The 21,164-nt window shown below is 42.9% G+C and overlaps 1 protein-coding gene across 3 annotated transcripts in view; it reads right to left on the bottom strand.

Moving 5' to 3' along the window:
• LOC121545889 (adenylate cyclase type 6) overlaps positions 1-20,790 on the bottom strand; it is an 89,027-nt gene extending 68,237 nt beyond the window's left edge. The window contains exons 1-3 of one of the 3 annotated variants that reach the window (XM_041856781.2): positions 20,595-20,790; positions 11,715-11,854; positions 10,121-11,066 (exon numbers count right to left, since the gene is read on the bottom strand). In XM_041856781.2, the coding sequence (XP_041712715.2) occupies positions 10,121-11,062 (942 nt within the window). In that variant the 5' untranslated portion in view covers positions 11,063-11,066; positions 11,715-11,854; positions 20,595-20,790. The remainder of the gene's footprint in view (positions 1-10,120; positions 11,067-11,714; positions 11,855-20,594) is intronic. The other 2 variants (XM_041856782.2, XM_041856783.2) reach the window with 2 other exon arrangements.
• Positions 20,791-21,164: the final 374 nt, after the last annotated feature.

Genomic DNA, 21,164 nt, shown 5'->3' with positions numbered 1-21,164 from the left:
GAAAATGATGTCATGGCTTTAGAAGCTTCTGATAGGCTAATTGACTCAATTGGAGGTGTACCTGTGGATTTATTTCTAGGCCTACCTTCAAACTCAGTGCCTCTTTGCTTGACATCATGGGAAAATCAAATGAAATCAGCCAAGACCTCAGAAAAAACATTGTAGACCTCCACAAGTCTGGTTCATCCTTTGGAGCAATTTCCAAACGCCTGAAGGTACCACATTCATCTGTACAAACAATAGTACGCAAGTATAAACACCATGGGACCACGCAGCCGTCATACCGCTCAGGAAGGAGACGCGTTCTGTCTCCTAGAGATGAACGTACTTTGGTGCGAAAAGTGCAAATCAATCCCAGAACAACAGCAAAGGACCTTGTGAAGATGCTGGAGGAAACAGGTACAAAAGTATCTATATCCACAGTAAAACGAGTCCTATATCGACATAACCTGAAAGGCCGCTCAGCAAGGAAGAAGCCACTGCTCCAAATCCGCCATAAAAAAGCCAGACTACGGTTTGCAACTGCACATGGGGACAAAGATCGTACTTTTTGGAGAAATGTCCTCTGGTCTGATGAAACAAAAATAGAACAGTTTGGCCATAATGACCATCGTTATGTTTGGAGGAAAAAGGGGGGGGGCTTGTAAGCAGAAGAACAGCATCATGCTGTGAGGGTGCTTTGCTGCAGGAGGGACTGGTGCACTTCACAAAATAGATGGCATCATGAGGAAGCAAAAGTATGTGGATATATTTAAGCAACATCTCAAGACATCAGTCAGGAAGTTAAAGCTTGGTCGCAAATGGGTCTTCCAAATGGACAATGACCCCAAGCATACTTCCAAACTTGTGGCAAAATGGCTTAAGGACAACAAAGTCAAGGTATTGGAGTGGCCGTCACAAAGCCCTGACCTCAATCCTATAGAAAATGTGTGGGTAGAACTGAAAAAGCGTGTGCGAGCAAGGAGGCCTACAAACCTGACTCGGTTACACCAGCTCTGTCAGGAGGAATGGGCCAAAATTCACCCAACTTATTGTGGGAAGCTTGTGGAAGGCTACCCGAAACGTTTGACCCAAGTTAAACAATTTAAAGGCAATGCTACCAAATACTAATTGAGTGTATGTAAACTTCTGACCCACTGGGAATGTGATGAAAGAAATAAAAGCTTAAATAAATCATTCTCTCCACTATTATTCTGACATTTCACATTCTTAAAATAAAGTGGTGATCCTAACTGACCTAAGACACATCATTTTTACTAGGATTAAATGTCAGGAATTGTGAAAAATGTTTAGATGTATTTAATAATAATATTATAATATGCCATTTAGCAGACGCTTTTATCCAAAGCGACTTACAGTCATGCGTGCATACATTTTTGTGTTTGGGTGGTCCCGGGGATCGAACCCACTACCTTGGCATTACAAGCGCCGTGCTCTACCAGCTGAGCTACAGAGGACCACATTTGGCTAAGGTGGACCAAGGAGGAGCTACAGGTGGACATAAGGAGGACCATATTTGGCTAAGGTGTATGTAAACTTCTGACTTCAACTGTAATATATATATATATATATATATATATATATACATATATATGTATGTGGCTACTGTAGGTAGCGTTAGCTAGCGCTATTCGGCAGTACCTGTGCCAAAACTCCAGTATTTTTCGTTCCATAGCTTGTTCTCCATCTTCTTTTTAAATAGTGAGAAAACATGTTTTCATCGATTTTATTTCCCTGACTGATCAAAACACTTCTCATGCTCTATTGTGTCTCTGCAGCAGACATATAGTGAGCAATATGTTTGGAACATCAAAATCGCAATATCGAATCGCAATACATATAGAATCGTGAGAATCGCAATACATATCGTATCGGCACCTAAGTATGGTGATAATATTGTATCGTGAGGTCCCTGGAAATTCCCAGCCCCACTATTTAGTGCACTTGTTTTGACTACAGTCCATAGGGCTGTCATTTGGGACACATCCTATGGTTCTGGGACACATGACAGGTGCAGGTGACCTAATACAATGATAAAATAAATATCCATGACGTCATGTGCTATCTTTAATACTGACATGCATGTAGGGCTTAGATCAGATGAAAGGAGATTACATCAGATGTAGGCCTATGTATGAGGAAGGATATGTGTAATCAAAGGCTTTTCCACTGTCACATGCCTCACATTCAGCTTCTTTCTCCCTCCATGCGTCGTCACTGGTCAGGTCAATATCATTTGGTGAGGAATGCACAGACATAGTAGCTAAGCAGATACGCCTAAATATCCATTCAAGTTTCACACTTTAAACAATAGGGGAGGGATTGGCCGGCAGGGATGTAGCTCAGTTTGCAACGCCAGGGTTGTGGATTTGATTCCCACGGGGGGCCAGTAATAAAAAATTAATGTATGCACTCACTAACTGTAAGTCGCTCTGGATAAGAGCGTCTGCTAAATGACTCAAATGAAAATGTAAAATGTCTGCTTTCATCAGAGTGCCAGCCAGGCCAGGGCTCAGCCAGGGTGAATGAAGATGTAGCCCAGACCGAGCGAGGCAAGCCCAGAACAGAGAATGGGACACAGATCTATTGGAAATAATCATCACTAGTTCCGTGAGCTCAATCTCATTCTCAGCCGAGCAAGAAATAAAAGGCAACTCTATGTAAGGCAGTCTTTGTGGAGAATATAATCGTAACACATGCAGAAAGAGAGAGACAGACAAAGAATGAAAAGAGATACGTGCTGTTGTTTTTCAGATGGATGAGTCAGCCCGGTGCTATTTCACACACTCTCCATCTCCGTCACCACCCTCTCCTATCAACAGTCTCTCTCTGTTCCTGATACTTCATGTCCATCTCCAGAGGGAAAATACAATTAAGGGGAAAAGCGGAAAACATAGAAGGGGGGAGAGAGGTTTGTGTGTTTGTGGAGAGAGAGGGGTCCCAGAAGAGTTTCCCAGATTAGGGATGTCTGGCCATGTGACGCCAGGGGCCTCCCAGCCTCCCTCCGTCTGGGCTGACTAAACTGAATGGGGCTCTACTGTACATTCACAAAATCACTGGTGGCCCATACAGACAGAGACTGACTGGCAGAGAGGGTGAACAATTGTGCACACTATAATCATTCACCACTGAATCAAAGGGAGTAAGTACTATCATCATCACGCTCCTTTTTCAATTGTAATAAAGTCACATAAAGTAAATAACATCTAAAAGGTTTCATGTAACTCAAGAGTGTCAGAGAACTAGAGGAAGGAGCGCTACAGACTGATTGAGCAGTGTCCTCCCTCCCTCCACTAGAGCTCATGTCCTGTCAATTATTGCTCATGGGACTGGAACTTATTCCCATGGATGGGATGGAGAAAGGGAGAGAAACCCTGTCCCTGCGTACCAAATGGCACCCTATATAGGGACACAGGCACCATGTCCCTGCCAGTACATTCCCCCAGGCCTGTTAACACCCATGCATGGCCAGTCTAGTCCCTACAGCCCCCAGGCCAGTTCACAGTCTATCAGGAGGCCATGATCACCAGACCTGCCTGACCCTTCTCTGCCAACACCAACCAGGCAGCGAGCCTCACACAGCCGACCACTGAGCCCACAGACACACACTCCCTGGATCCCAAATCGACCCCCAGCCCCTACCCCCATAGGCACTTGTGGAGAGCTGACAGGATTGGATAGGTGTCTGCAATATGGCAGCAATCAGAAGGTAACATGAAGCTTTATATTTCCGGGATACAGTACTACATCTATCCAATTCTCCCAGATCTCCACAAGTGCTTAAGGGTTAGGGGCTAGGGGTTGGATCAATGATGTACAGTGCCTTCAGAAAGTATTCATACCCCTTGACTTATTCCACATTTTGTTTTGTTACAGCCTGAATTCAAAATTAATTACTTTTTTTTTCTTACCCATCTACACACAATACCCCTTAATGACAAAGTCAAAACATGTTTTTAAACTTTATTGACATTTATTGAAAATGAAATACCTCATTTACATAGGTATTCACACTTCTGAGTCAATACTTCATAGAAGCACCTTTGGCGGTGATTGCAGCTTTGAGTCGTCTTGGGTACGTCTGTATCAGCTTTGCACATCTGGATTTGGGGATTTTCTCCCATTCTTCCTTGCAGATTTTCTCAAGCTTTGTTAAGTTAGATGGGGAGCGGCGGTGAACAGCAATCTTCAAGTCTTTCCACATATTTTCAATGGGATTAAAGTCTGGGCTTTGGCTGGGCCACTCAAGGACTTTGGCTGTATACTTGGGGTCATTGTCCTGTTGGAACGTCTACGGTTGTTTGCGCTCTGAAGCAGGTTCTCAACAAGGATTTGCCTGTATTTGGCTCCATTCAAAGTTCCATCTATCCTTACCAGTCTCCCAGTCCCTGCTGCTGAAAAGCATCCCCATAGCATGATGCTGCCACCACCATGCTTCACGGTAGGGATGGTGTTAGACGGGTGATGAGCTGTGCCTGGTTCTCCAGACATAGTGCTTTGCATTCAGGCCAAAGAGTTACATTTTTGTCTCTCCAGACCACAGAATATTTTACTTTATGCCTTTTTGCAAACTCCAGGCGTGCGCCTTTTTCACAGCAGGGGCTTCCGTCTGGCCACTCTCCCATAAAGCCCAAATTGGTGAAATGCTGTAGAGACTGTTATCCTTCTGGCAGGTTCTCCCATCTCAGCCAAGGAACTATGTAGTTCTGTCAGAGTGATCATTGGGTTCTTAGTCACCTCCCTGACCAAGGTCCTTCTTGCATGGTTTCTCAGTTTGGTCGGACAGCCAGCTCTAGGCAGAGTCTGGGTAGTTCCATATTTTTCTCCAGTGATGGAGACCACTGTGCTCTTGGAAACGTTCAACACACTATAAAGTGTTGTATACCCTTCCCCAGATATATGCCTCATCACAATCTTGGAGATCTACGGACAGTTACTTGAACTTAATGGTATAGTTTCTGCTCTGACATGCACGGTCAACTGTGGGACCTTATATAGACAGGTGTGTATCTTTCTAAATCATGTCCAGACAATTTAATTTACCACAGGTGGACTCCAATCAAGTTGTAGTGACATCTCAGGGATGCTCAAATGAAATTGGATGTACCTGAGCTCAATTTGGAGTGTTATTTTTTTTCTAAAAACATGTTTTCACTCCGTCAATATGGGGTATTTGTGTGTGGATTGGTGAATAAAATACACTGCTCAAAAAAATAAAGGGAACACTAAAATAACACATCCTAGATCTGAATGAATGAAATAATCTTATTAAATACTTTTTTCTTTACATATTTGAATGTGCTGACAACAAAATCACACAAAATTATCAATGGAAATCAAATGTATCAACCCATGGAGGTCTGGATTTGGAGTCACACTCAAAATTAAAGTGGAAAACCACACTACAGGCTGATCCAACTTTGATGTAATGTCCTTAAAACAAGTCAAAATGAGGCTCAGTAGTGTGTGTGGCCTCCACGTGCCAGTATGACCTCCCTACAACGCCTGGGCATGCTCCTGATGAGGTGGCGGATGGTCTCCTGAGGGATCTCCTCCCAGACCTGGACTAAAGCATCCGCCAACTCCTGGACAGTCTGTGGTGCAACGTGGCGTTGGTGGATGGAGTGAGACATGATGTCCCAGATGTGCTCAATTGGATTCAGGTCTGGGGAACAGGCGGGCCAGTCCAAAGCATCAATGCCTTCCTCTTGCAGGAACTGCTGACACACTCCAGCCACATGAGGTCTAGCATTGTCTTGCATTAGGAGGAACCCAGGGCCAACCGCACCAGCATATGGTCTCACAAGGGGTCTGAGGATCTCATCTCGGTACCTAATGGCAGTCAGGCTACCTCTGGCGAGCACATGGAGGGCTGTGCTCGCCAGAAATGCCACCCCACACCATGACTGACCCACCGCCAAACCGGTCATGCTGGAGGATGTTGCAGGCAGCAGAACGTTCTCCACGGCGTCTCCAGACTCTGTCACGTCTGTCACATGTGCTCAGTGTGAACCTGCTTTCATCTGTGAAGAGCACAGGGTGCCAGTGGCGAATTTGCCAATCTTGGTGTTCTCTGGCAAATGCCAAACGTCCTGCACGGTGTTGGGCTGTAAGCACAACCCCCACCTGTGGACATCGGGCCCTCATACCACCCTCATGGAGTCTGTTTCTGACCGTTTGAGCAGACACATGCACATTTGTGCCCTGCTGGATGTTATTTTGCAGGGCTCTGGCAGTGCTCCTCCTGCTCCTCCTTGCACAAAGGCAGAGGTAGCGGTCCTGCTGCTGGGTTGTTGCCCTCCTACGGCCTCCTCCACGTCTCCTGGTGTACTGGCCTGTCTCCTGGTAGCGCCTCCATGCTCTGGACACTACGCTGACAGACACAGCAAACCTTCTTGCCACAGCTCGCATTGATGTGCCATCCTGGATGAGCTGCACTACCTGAGCCACTTGTGTGGGTTGTAGACTCCGTCTCATGCTACCACTAGAGTGAAAGCACCGCCAGCATTCAAAAGTGACCAAAACATCAGCCAGGAGGCATAGGAACTGAGAAGTGGTCTGTGGTCACCACCTGCAGAACCACTTCTTTATTGGGGGTGTCTTGCTAATTGCCTATCATTTCCACCTGTTGTCTATTCCATTTGCACAACAGCATGTGAAATTTATTGTCAATCAGTGTTGCTTCCTAAGTGGACAGTTTGATTTCACAGAAGTGTGATTGACTTGGAGTTACATTGTGTTGTTTAAGTGTTCCCTTTATTTTTTTGAGCAGTGTAATATTTAATAAATGTTGAATTCAGGATGTAACAACAAAATGTGGAATAAGTCAAGAGGTATGAATACTTTCTGAAGGCACTGTATATAAACGCTGGATTGCTGATGCTATGTATTGGCCATTGAGAGGCTTTGAAGCCACCGGTCGGACATATTGGCACTCCCCAGTAAGAACAGTCCTTCATAGGAATTAATGGAATTCTACAGTGCTTCAAGGACAAAATTACATGTATTTTTTTGTTGTAGTGGGGACAGTAACATTTGTCATCAAAAACATTATACTTTAAGGAAAATGTTTTTGAATGTTAATGTTTATCTCACATAATATAATTTAAAAGTATGCATTAAAGTGTTTGTAATAGAATAAACGTCACAAAAAAGAATGTAAACATTAATAAATCTCTATAGCTTCCTAAATATATTTTTTACAAATGGTGGGGGAGAGCCAAGATGGAGGCACGGCGGCTTCAACACAGCGCCCCCTATCGGTCAACTAGTGTAGATATAAATAATTGAGTTGAATGCTAAAGGGTCGATTTGGGATTCAGCGTCTGTCTATGGAGGGAGTGGGGAGTGGACAAGCAAAGCACCAGACCACTGAACCAGTAGTAAACTGTATCATGTCATTACGGTCCCATTCAGAGTGGTTGTATGTAGGATCTTAATTTGAGCCAGTTTGCTACAGCAGGAAAATAATCCTGCAGCAACAGGAAATGTGAATTATTTTGTTGATTATCAGTAAATGTACATTTTTGTAGGGGTTAATACATTTTTTATTAGGGCAAATCAAGTCTGACATTTCAAAGAGGAAATGACTAACTTCAGAAGCCTTTTTAAGACTCAAATACACTACAAGTATGCATTTCCTGCTTTCCAGGAAAATACTCACCAACAAAAGATGGTTCAAATTAAGATCCTACATCTGTATCAGACTACACTGCATCCCAAATGGCATCCTATTCCCTATTTAATGCAATTGTGCACTGAATAGGGTACCATTTGGGACACAGACTACAGCTGATTTTAAATGGTATTGATCTAATTGACATGTCAATAACTTGTCATAACAAATAGTATCATAACTATAATCGATATGTTTTGACATATAGCTACTGGCTATTTAATAATAATATGCCATTTAGCAGACACTTTTATCCAAAGCGACATACAGTTATGCGTGCATACATTTTTGTGTACGGGTGGTCCCGGGGATCGAACCCACTACCTTAGCGTTACAAGCGCCGTGCTCTACCAGCTGAGCTACAGAGGCCCACACTTTGTCAGTAACACTTTATCTGAAGGGTCTGCTTATGGACTATTTATAAAGTAATGTCAACAATTTTACATGACTTGTTCATGTATTTATCAACATTGGTAAGGAAAGTTTAACAAACTATGTAATAATGTTTATAGCTAGTTTATATGCAACAATCATTCATCATGACAAAGTAATGCATACATTTAGTATGACCCAAACTTTTCCTTTTCTATCTCTTCCTCTATTTTCAACTTTTGGATATTCAGTTCTGTTCCTTTGTCAAGTCCATTGGACTACCAGAATCCCCCCCAACACCCCCATCCCCAAAATATTCCCCCACCCCTTACACAAAACCACAATGGCATCCTTGTCTCAGTGAATTGAGGCTTGAATATGAATGATACTGTATTATATTATCATGATATTCCTGCATAATACAGATAAACAGGCTCATTCAACCCAAATGACCTTCTACAAACCCCAAAGGAGCTTCTGATCGTCACCCTGAAGCTGAAAACACACAAGCATGCACACAGCCTCATTAAAAATACAATTTTAAGGTGGCCAACACGATCCCATCTACTTTTAGTAAGGCACCTTTGACACCACACCATGGGAAAACGGTGAAAGGAGTGTGCGTGTGTGTATGTGTGAATGATGGAGGAGTCTGTACATAGTTTGTCCTATATTATATTAATGCTGAGGGAAGAAAAAGTAGGTTGTTTCAGGTCATAGTTGTGGGTAGTTTGGCCTGATTGTAAAAGGATAATAGGGTCCCTGGCTGAGAAGGAAGAGGTGGAGTGATTTTGTTGCTTTCTTCTCATGCCAATTGTGTGTTCCCTGAAACGTTCATTGAAGGTTAGCTACACTCTATTTAGCAAGAATTTGGATTGAGCAAGACTCCATGCATGCTCATGCTCAATAACAAATGAGCATTGTTTTTTAAGTTAAAAGTATAAATTTTTCCATATAGTTACTACAGTGTCAGATACATGAGCCGAGCCCTATCCTACGTACCTGGTTAGAGGAGTTAGCAAGGTAATTTTAGTCAACTGAGTTTAACTCGGGATAACTGGTACCACGAAAATGTCTCACCATTTAGCCAGGTACATTTCTATGGCAATGGATCCTTCAGAAGTAACCTGCTCCAGGCAGGCTAACTCCATTTATCCTGAATGAAGTGTCTGAGCCATGAGTTGAGGACCAATGAAATCAGATTCCCTCCCTCTCGCAAAGATTGTGTCATCATCCCCTTCATTTAAGGAAGACGACTGCCTAAATATTTTATTAAATAAAAAAATAAAAAATGTGTGTTAGGTATTTTAATAACATTACTATTTTCTAGCACATTGCACATTCAGTAATGACAGAACGCAATTAAAACTTCATGCACAGTAAAACTTTTATATGACTTAATACAATTATTCTAGTGATAGAAGTGGGAAAAAATGTGCTTGTGCATTGCTAACCACACCAAAGACGGCATTAACGATAAGTAGTAAAATAAAGATGGCCTATTTCACACCATAGCCTGCTGGATTTGCAAGATAACTTTTCTTTCATTTTGATTACGGCACAAATGAATATGTGGCACTGACTCTCAATAAAGAGTTCGGCCATTCGACTAGCCATGTGCGACATGCACGCGCAGTTACAAGCCTGCTAGAGTTAGCAGCAGGCGGACGAGCAATATCCACCGTCATAGTACAGATGACGTCTGAGCAGGAATGTGAAGCTGGATAGCTCTAGAAAACCCTGAGTAGATCTCGTAGTATACCCCTCTGGATTCAAGAAGCTATTCTCAATAAAGCTGATTTCCAACCAATGCACAGACAAAGATGATTATTGTCATCAAAATCATACAGATACTGATCAACAAAACTTGCTGAATAGAGTGTAAAGCCATGTTACGTCAACACTTTACAGCAAGTGTGATTTCCCCATGAGGGGTAATAAAGTTGGACTGTGTATCAAAACGGCCACCAGCTGAATATGAATTGCATTGTATTCAAAAAAGTTGATTGTTTAATCCTACCTGTTTCCAATAAAGTTGTATGGTATCATATCATGTTGACTGTAGAGCCCTACCTGTTTCCATAGGAAAACATCGTCCTGGTTGAGTTGCCATGCGGTGATGAGGTGTATGGTAGACAGTACCCCTCCACTCAGCACTGCAGCTCTCATCCTCACCGGCAACAGCGTATAGATTATGTATATAAAGAACACGGACCACCAGATCCCCTCAGAGGCGCTCCGGGGGGCAACCATCAACACCCCGAACACCTGGACCACCAGTAGCACCCCGATCACCAGGTAGCTGACGATCCACATGTAGTCCTGGTGGAAGCCGTTCCTGTTGCACACCACCATCATGGACAGGAAGAGGGCCATGGCCACGGAGAGCACCGAGGCGTAGGCTACGTCGGGTGGAGCGTGGACACAGTGGAAGGCTAGCATGACGCCGCATACTATGACAAGGACACCCATCAGCATAGTCAGAGAGCTCTGGTTGAGCCTAAAGAAGTAGCGCTGGTACAGACATTCCAGTTTCGCCGACGTGAACTTTTTCGACTGGAACACTCGTACAACACGCATCCAGCACTCGGCGGCTGTGAAGGCTTTGCATGTTCCTCCGTCCTCCCCCATTCTTTCCCCCAAATCCTCCTCCCCTGGACCTTTCCTCCCTGTCAGGTCTCCGTCATCGAACCCCAGATCCACAGCCTTCAACCCCAGGTCTCCCGCGACCCCGGTCCGTTTCCCATAGTGGTCCTCCTGCCAGCCACAGCGCATCCCAAAGTTACCCCCTCCGCTGAGGCCGGACTCCCCTCCTCCACGGTGGTAGTGCTGGGGGGTGGGAGGGGTGGGATCCAGGTCCTCAGCGTCCCGCAGGCAGCTCATGCAGCGGGGCTTGCAGAGAGACGACCCTGAGCGACCGTTCTTCCGCTTGTTGGACTTGCTGCCATTGCGCTCCCCCCACGCGGTCTTTCGTTCGTCCACTTTGGCTACGAAGAAGCCTCGGACCCACGACATCCTACTGGGGGAGATAGCAGGGACAGAGACAGGGATTAGACGAAGGGACCTCAGTACACAGTCCGAGACAGACGGGGGTTAGCAGGACTACAATAACACACAGTCCGAGACAGACGGGGGTTAGCAGGACTACAATAACACACAGTTAGGGACGGACGGGGGTTAACAGGACTACAATAACACACAGTTAGGGACAGACGGGGGTTAGCAGGACTACAATAACACACAGTTAGGGACGGACGGGGGTTAACAGGACTACAATAACACACAGTTAGGGACAGACGGGGGTTAGCAGGACTACAATAACACACAGTTAGGGACAGACGGGGGTTAGCAGGACTACAATAACACACAGTTAGGGACGGACGGGGGCTAGCAGGACTACAATAACACACAGTTAGGGACGGACATGAAAGAACACTGATTTCTGATCATGGTTTCGATATGGTTGACAATGGATCAAATTATAAAGTAGAACAAACACAGGGCTCAACTGTTGATCATTCAGTTCATTCTTAGCATCTTCATACACATAGTACAGCTTCTGTAAAAATCACTTGATTTACTTGACTTCGTAAAAGAGCATAAGTCATCCTATGCTTCTTACAAAGTAAAAAGGTTCATGCGAGGTCTGAGAGTCCGGTCCCCTCACCTGTGTGTGCTTTGTGGGGTGTCCCAACGCTGCGCTCCTCAGCCAGGCCACTCATTTATCCCACTGGTCCCAGATCAGATCACACAAGGACTGGACAAGGACACATAGGAGGAGTGTGTCTGCCTTGGAGTGGCCCACTACTGTCAAAGAATCACAGAGTCAAACACCACTCATTTATCACACTGGTCACAGGTCCAATCACAACACAGCGGGCTCAGAGGCAGACTGGCCAGGGAAACATAGGATTCAGGAGGTGCGTATGTCTGCCTTGGAGCCGCCCACCTCTGTCAAACGACCAATCACAGTGTCTAACATGATTTCCAGAAACACATCCTCCATTACTATGCAATTAAAATGCATTTACTAAAGTACAATGTAACATGGTAATCCATGTTGTTATTAGTGTATTTACAACACAGGTATATGAGCTACTTATTACAAAAGGGTTTTCAGTTGTATGTTGTTCAGTTGTTGACTGTAGCCTAAATGTGAGGATAGTGTGTGCAGCCTGCCAATACAAAACCCTAACTCAAAATGTGGCAGTGTGTTTGTTCTAATCAATAACAGATTAGCTAAATAGTCAGAGTAAATGTCTAGTCCTGCATTCTCTTCTCTTCTTTGTCACCACCACTCTTCTCTATTCCTCCCCCAATCCCCAACGCTTTGGCAGTTTCACCCAGAGAGAGAGCCTTCAAATGCAAATGTCCTTATGTTTTCTTTACAAATACTCAAGTGTGACTGCCCTATCATCGACGGTATACACTTTTCAGTGCACAATTTTGTATACAAATTAGGGTGTCCACCCACTCTGCCCAGAGTGGGTGAAAACGCGCTTTGGTGATGACATTTCACTTCCTTATGTTATAAAATACATTTTACCAAGACAAACGTGATTATCCATGTTCTGAATCATTCAGTGGGTCTTTCTCTAACACATAATTAACATTATATCCCAAAAGTCAGATTTTGTAACCTAATACATCCGATAAAAAGCACCGAGCTCTGTTGACATAGCTGTGCAGGTTTCTTGGAATAACTTCTGAGGATTTTACATTTTGTGGTCGTCGTCTTCAAAGTTGTATCCGCGGGTCGCAAAAAGCTAAAGCATGACAAGCTTAATTAAATGTAAAAGGCCGACTTGAGTAAGACATTTAAGCGTGTTAACCCTCCCAAGGCTGCCGGGCCAGACGGCATCCCAAGCCGCATCCTCAGAGCGCAGAGTGTTTACGGACATATTCAATCTCTCACTATCCCAATCTGTTGTCCCCACTTGCTTCAAGATGTCCACCATCGTTCCTGTACCCAAGAAAGCAAAGGTAACTGAACTAAATGACTATCGCCCTATAGCACTCACTTCTGTAATCATGAAGTGCTTTGAGAGGCTAGCTAAGGACCATATCACCTCCATCTTACCTGACACCCTAGACCCATTACAGTTTGCATACCGCCCCAACAGATCCACGGACGACGCAATCGCCATCGCACTGCCCGATCCTACCTGAACAACAGGAATAGCTATGTGAGAATGCTGTTCATCGACTACAGCTCAGCCTTCAACACCATGGTGCCCTCCAAGCTCATCACTAAGCTCAGAGCCCTGGGTCTGAACCCCTCTCTGTGCAACTGGGTCCTTGACATCCTGACGGGCCAACCCCAAGTGGTGAAGGTAGGCAACAACACCTCCGCCACGCTGGTCCTCAACACTGGGGCCGCACAGGGGTGCGTGCTCAGCCCCCTCTTATACTCCCTGTTCACCCATGACTGCGTGGCCAGGCACGTCTCCAACTCAATCATCAAGTTGCTGATGACACAACAGGGGTAGGCCTGATTACCAACAATGATGAGACAGCCTACAGAGAGGAGGTGAGTGCCTTGGCGGAGTGGTGCCAGGAAAATAGCCTCTCCCTCAACGTGGACTACAGGAGACAGTAGAGAGAGCACACCCCCATCCACATCGACGGGGCCGGAGTGGATAGGGTCAAAAACTTGAAGTTCCTTAGCGTGCACATCACTGATGACCTGAAATGGTTCCTTTTTTAATTGGATTCGTTCAGACATTTCTTAAATTTCTTTCTTTTTGGATTTTGTGTGTATTGTTTTGTATTGCATTGCTAGGTATTACTGCACTGTTGGAGCTAAAAACACAAGCATTTCGCTGCACCTGTAAGAACATCTGCAAATCTGTGTACGTGACCAATAAACGTTGATTTGATTTGTAATAAAAAGCTTGGTATACGCTCAGTGCTCCATTGACATTTCACAGAGGCTTGTTTTAGTGAGAAATCATTGAAAAATAACAGGAATTTTGAATTAATATGAAAAACGTATACTAAAATTTAAAAATACTACATGTCATGTCTCAAAGTCGATATCCATCTTACCTTTATATTGTTTTACGTCCTGCGGATTCGAGAAGAAAGATGACGAGTTCAATGGGAAAGTGAGCCTGTTAGGTAGCCAATAGCCTTAATTCTTCACAAAATCCAGCCTAGCTGACGCGATTTTCCTAATTTATTACCACTTTTTTCTCTCTGGCATCCATTGATTTAGTCACCCAAATTCTGGCCATCCTACAAGGGTAAAAAACTCCAATAACTTTGAATGTATTATGATAGAGACATGAGGTCATTGGTTTTCATAGAGGATTATCTACACAATTAACATATTATTTTCCCATTGGTCAAAAGATGCATTTTGATTGGACACCCTATACAGATGTACATTTCTGGATTTCAATATGGTTCCTTCCATTCCCAATACACTTGGCCTATACAGTTATACTGCTGTATGTATTCCGTGAACATTCATATCATGCCTTGCTTAGGTAGATAACAACAACTGGATAACCCAGACAATTGTAAATGTGTATCATGTAATTCAACTCTCACCAGCTGCTATTGGTATAATGCCTCCAATTAACTGTAAATAAACCATTCTCCTCCAACTCCACTAGTTCCATAGATTTACAGAGAGAGAGAGAGAGAGAGAGAGAGAGAGAGAGAGAGAGAGAGAGAGAGAGAGAGAGAGAGAGAGAGAGAGAGAGAGAGACAGAGAGACAGAGAGACAGAGAGACAGAGAGACAGAGAGACAGAGAGACAGAGAGACAGAGAGAGAGAAGTTAGCTAGCTAGTTACATTAGATCAATCTCCCCATAACAACAGGGCAGGGTTGAGTTTGCCCTATTAGACAACAAAGCTCCTATGAGTGGGCAGTTAGCAGTCAGCAGCCATCACAGATTAAACACACACACACACAGACACACACACACACACACACACACAGAGATGAAGAGCCCTCCACTCCAGATTAAATTGTGCATGTTTCCTCTCCCCCATTAGCCCTGATGACTCACTGCTTGTGTCCCAAATGGCACCCTATTCCCTATAGAGTGCGCTACTTTTGACAAGGGCCCAGGCTGGCTTCCGGCTGCATTCAGCACACGTCAAGGACATAGGTATATAACCTCTAAATTTAATAAAGACTAAATCTCTCAGTCAGGGAAAATCTGTAGAACAACAACAACATGGAGGAAAAATAATACAGAGATGCAGTGTTTCTGCGTGTGTGTGCCTCGACATTAACACTTGTCCAGGACAACAACAACAAAATTGTCGGACAAAAATAATACACACTACACATACAAAAGTATGTGGACACCCCTTCAAATTAGTGGATTTGGCTATTTCAGCCACACCCGTTGCTGACAGGTGTATAAAATCGAGCACACAGCCATGCAATCTCCATAGACAAACTTTGGCAGTCCTGGCCTTACTGAAGAGCTCAGTGACTTTCAACGTGGCACCGTCATAGGATGCCACCTTTCTAACAAGTCAGTTCGTCACATTTCTGCACTGCTAGAGCTGCCTCGGTCAACTGTAAGTGCTGTTATTGTGAATTTGAAACGTCTAGGAGCAACAACGGCTCAGCCACAAAGTGGTAGGCCACACAAGCTCACAGAACGGGACTGCCAAGTGCTGAAGTGTAGCTCGTAAAAATTGTCTGTCCTCAGTTGCAAAACTCACAACCGAGTTCAAAACAACCTCTGAAAGCAACGTCAGCACAAGAACTGTTCGTCGGGATCTTCATGAAATGGGTTTCCATGGCCGAGATCACCATGCGCAATGCCAAGCATCAGTTGGCAAGTAGTGTAAAGCTGGCACACATTGGACTCTGGAGCAGTGGAAACGCATTCTCTGGAGTGAGGAATCACGCTTCACCATCTGGATGTCCAACGGACAAATCTGGGTTTGGTGGATGCCAGGAGATCGCTACCTGCCCGAATGCAGTGCCAACTGTAAAGTTTAGTGGAGGAGGAATAATGGTCTGGGGCTGTTTTCCATGGTTTGGGCTAGGCCCCTTAGTTCCAGTGTAGGGCAATATTAATGCTACAGCATACAATGACATTCTAGACGATTCTGTGCTTCCAACTTTGTGGCAACAGTTTGGGGAAGGCCCTTTCCTGTTTCAGCATGACAATGGCCCCCATGCACAAAGCGAGGTCCATACATAAATGGTTTGTCGAGATCGGTGTGGAAGAACTTGACTGGCCTGCACATAGCCCTGACCTCCACCCCATCGAACATGTTTGGGATGAATTGGAACGCCGACTGCGAGCCAGGCCTAATCGCCCAACATCAGTGCCCGACCTCACTACTGATCCTGTGGCTGAATGGAAGCAAGTCCCCGCAGCAGTGTTCCAACATCTAGTGGAAAGCCTTCCCAGAAGAGTGGAGGCTGTTATAGCAGCAAAGGGGGGACCAACTCCATATTAATGCCCATGATTTTGGAATTAGATGTTCGACGAGCAGGTGTCCACATACTTTTGGTCATGTAGTGTACATTTGAGTTGTCCAAATGGACCAGAGTGTGCTCTAGATGCAATTTATTGCTGTTTTCCCAATTTCTGCATCGGAGTAGGATTGTATTTCATTGACAGGCAGAGTGGTCTTTCAATCCTCCCCGGTTGCGAGATGCCTATTGAGATCAAAGAGCAGATCCGCGTGTGCACATTTGTTGATATTCCTTGTTAATAAGTGAGTTATTTGCACAGTTTCAGCACATTTTTGGTCAGCAAATTAAACAAGCTTCGTACAGTCATGAAAATTCTGTAAAAGTAATGGTCTGCACATCAGCTGGATGTGTGCCAGTGCAAGTGGGCCAGAGCGGAGAGAGAGAGAGACATCACATCAGGTAGGCTTAGCACATAAAATAATGACAGACTAACTAGATGGGTCCTTTTACATGGAAATGACCCTAAGTTCATAGGAGCATGTCCATTGGGTGTGAAATGAAAGCTACTGTAAGAGTATATCTTTTTGAGAAATTAAGGCATATACATTTTTCTATAATTTTCCATCCCAAGAAATGTGAAATAAGCAAAGGCTTTGATTTCTTGTCAAACAGATGGAAAATGAGTCTTAGAAAACATCTACCAGAAAAAGTTTTACAAGTTATTAGAAATACATCAAAACACAATAATGTTGAAAGACCCCTGCCAACTAATATCAACACTTATATTTAGTTTAGGATAATTTTTTCTGCCCTCTCTAAGTTTAAGAAACATTGCCTTGTGCCTTGAAATTCCGTTACCAAAAACCCCACATATCTTTTAAGATATTTTCTAATTTCTCTCCCTCATGAGGAGGGAGGATAATGACATTTCACAGAAGTAACAAGTAAAGGTAGACCTATCCATTAATTTGTGTTTTTACTGATATACATTTTGTTTATGAATTATTACGTGATTAAAACTCAAAATTCTGTTACTAAATCGGTAACAGAATTTCTGGAAGAAAAAAAAAATGGTAAAGGAATTTCTGCAATTGAATTGGCTACAATGGGAAATCATAGCCCAGTACAGAGAGGAGAAAAAAGGCAAGGAAATGCGATGGCAGCTGTACAGATAACTCATCCGAAGGGATTTGACTTCTTCTCTACATTATGATGCCCCATGACCTTATTCATTCAGCCACTTACTCAGAAAACTAACAAGTTCAACTTAGGGTTCACCCTAACGCAGAATTCTTAATTTTTCACACAGGAAAAAAAAAGTAGATAAAACGCATAAGAAATGTCTTGCTGCGTTTTGTAAAAACAGATCTAAAATGCTTCTGCATCAAACTAATTTTGTGCTTCAGTTGCACTTCTCCACTCGGATGAGAATTCATGAACAGGCATTCTATCAAAAGACTGCTCTCTGACTGATGTCTAGCTACTTTTCTCTGGTACTTTTCTCGGTGCAGCCAGCCTACTTTTCTCTGTTAAAATGCAAGATTAACTTAAGCAAAACATTAGGAAATGTAGCTGGTTACAATATTTCTATGATAAACATTAGAAATATGATGGCCATGCATCGTTTTTTGCAAAAAATACCTTGCTCTTTCATTGTAAGCTTAGTTACTTGTGTGGCTACCAGCCAAATAGTGTTGCACTATTGTATTTTCTGTGAAGGAAAACTATAGTTGCACTTCCCTGATCGCTCTATTGAAGCAAAAAAACACGACTTTCAATATAAAAACGCGACCCCTGTCAATACACAGCTGGACTCACCTGCTCTCGCTTTCTCCCATTGTGCTATTTACAAACAAACACATGGCCGGCTCAACTGTTCTGGGAAACTACGGTAAGCACCATAATGTAAAATAATTATTAAAATCTATTGAAAACGGTTTTGAAAAACCATCCCGTGGCTATTTCCAAATACCCCGGTATACGGTATATACGGTATACCGCCCAAGCCTAATGCACACTTTTCCACAATGCATCAAGTTTTCAAGATGTGTAACTTTCAAAATACTATGATGCATTGTTGAGGCAGAAGACAAATGTACATTTATCACAAAATAGACAAAGAATCTCTTATATTGTATTTTAATCTATTCAATTCAATTCTACAGTACATGTCTGGCATGCCTGTGTTTCTAATCAAGAGCAGTAGCTACTGATAGAAGTTGCTTCATAAAATAAACCTTTGGAACTAACTGAGGGGCTGGCAAACAGAGAATCCTGTTCTGTAGTTTGTTATTTCAAATACAGTTAGTTAAACTCTGTACTGCCATTCTGCCAATACACAACATAGGCTACTGTATGTCAGACAGAAGACTATGTTGTATTCAGTGTATTCTTTAATAAGGTAATTTCCTAAACAGAATATGTACCCTACCTTTACTTATTTTATCATGACTAAAATTCCACCTATAAGTGGTTTCTCTTTTTCTCTCCCCCTATAACCATACCACAATATCTCTCCATTAATGTCAATGCAGGTTTAAGGACAAATATTAACATTGAGTTGATGATTGGAACGTCGGATATTCTATTTTAAATAAAAAATATGAAAACCGCAAATAGCAGGATATGCAAATTACATACATAGGTCTTGTTTGGCAGATAAAAGCATCAGATCTATGCACTAATAGATTATTCAATGCTCCTCTCGGTCAGACTGGTAATAAAGCATGCATTCACCTCTGGTGCATGCATGGCCGGTCAGACACTCACAGCACGAGCACACAGCAGCATGCAGCGGTTATGTAACACAAACAGAACAGCGCATGCATGCATTTACAGCAGCATTCGCTCGAGATATCATTTAAAAAATAATCCTCTTTCTATTCCTACTGACTCGGGATAAACCGGGAAAACAGTTGTCAACGTTGTAAATTAATATATATAGGCTATATATTGAGTTTGAATGTATATTATCTATATGCAGGTCTAAAGACCATATAATTGTCAGGATGTTTGCGATAAATAGGCCTCTATGATATGTGATATGCAATCAACTATCTGCATATAGCCTATTTGGTTGCAAGGCCAGCGGAACACACTGATTACATAGGACGCACGGTCTGTGTGTGTAGCCTATGTTAACCAGCCTTTACCCTGCCAGACTGCTGACATTTCGTTGCAGTTACGGCAAGTATCCTCTCCTTCTCACACATTGCTTAGGCCTATATAACGGGGTGTCTATGTTTCCTTGCACTGACACATTTGTTATCTATTTAAGACCCTACAGTCTTAAGTAATAATTTAAAATCTCTCTACCAACTTCTCAGAGAAACCCTAGACAAATAGTATAGCAGGGTTCCCCAACTGGCTGCCTGAGCAAAATAACAACATTTTTATTTTTTACGTTTTATATAAGTTTAATTGTTGTACATAATACTTTAAAAACACCAGCAAATCAGCTCCAAGTCATTTTAATTTTGGAAATCTGTTCCCAAGTATTCTCATGCATTATAGAGAGACACGTGATCGTATACAAACCTAAGCAAGGTTTGAAATGATTATGTTTTAGTCAAATATTATATGTTTGTGCTTCTTGAGGTGAACTTGCAGTTTACAAATTATTTTTAATTATGTTCCGACCATCCACTCAAGAAAATCTAGTTAATGATCCCTGGCCTACAGTACTGGCAAAGTCATGATACGGTGATGCACCTTCAAGCATCTTTTTATGGTGATAGAACATGATACATGTCCTAAACCGGGTTCTTCTTGGTAAGTCCCTTCTTGTAAATGCAATAGCCTACATGCACCTAGAATGTCTCCTTATTTAGTAAAGGCCTCAACAAATGTATGAAGCTTACACATAGCCTATAGGCTTGTTACTAGCTTACTAGCTACATGGTCGATAGCGCCAAGTAAAACAGTGCAAATACCTGCATAACATTACATGTCACCTTGAGACTAGGCTACGGCAACACTTTGCCTTAGAGGCTCTCAACATTGTAACCTCTGGTGTTCTGTTGACATGTTGTAGCACTACTGTGTTCTATAACTACACTGATAATAGTCGACTTGCTACTATTGTAGCGTTGTTGTTGCCTACAAAACAGTTGGCCAGAAGCCTAGGACAGCGGGAGGGCTTGTACTTACCACATTGACTGAAACCTTTGTATGAACAGCGCGCAATGTAGACTACTTTTCTCCCTCTGTGTTGGTAGACCTACTTTGCTGTCTTCTTGTTTCAGATGAAAACGTTTATCAATCGACGTCTGTAGGCTACAAATGTACAAATCTCTCGTTCGCGCTTTGCTCTCTCTCTCTGTCTCTGTCTCTCTCTCTCTCTCTCTCTCTCTCTCTCATACATTCGCATGAACTCAGTAAGCCCCCTAGAGGTAGCTCCAGTGTGTGTGTGTGTGTGTGTGTGTAGGGAATACTTCTCATGAACTAATAATAGGCCAATAAATGGCAACACAAATACAGTGGTGGAAAAAGTACCCAATTTTCATACTTGAGTAAAAGTTAATATACCTTAATAGAAAATGACTCAAGTAAAAATGAAATTCACCCAGTATAATACTACTTAAATATACTTAAGTATCAAAAGTACTAGTAATTGCTAAAATATACTTAAGTAGGCCTATCAAAAGTATAAATCATTTCAAATACCATATATAAAGCAAACCAAGCATAGTTTATTTTATTATTATTATTTTATTTTTT

This window comes from Coregonus clupeaformis, chromosome 30 (genome assembly GCF_020615455.1).
Source record: "Coregonus clupeaformis isolate EN_2021a chromosome 30, ASM2061545v1, whole genome shotgun sequence".
In the NCBI taxonomy this organism is placed as follows: domain Eukaryota; kingdom Metazoa; phylum Chordata; class Actinopteri; order Salmoniformes; family Salmonidae; genus Coregonus; species Coregonus clupeaformis.
The sequence above is the reverse complement of the archived record's forward strand: the minus strand, read 5'-3'. Positions and strand labels throughout refer to the sequence as shown.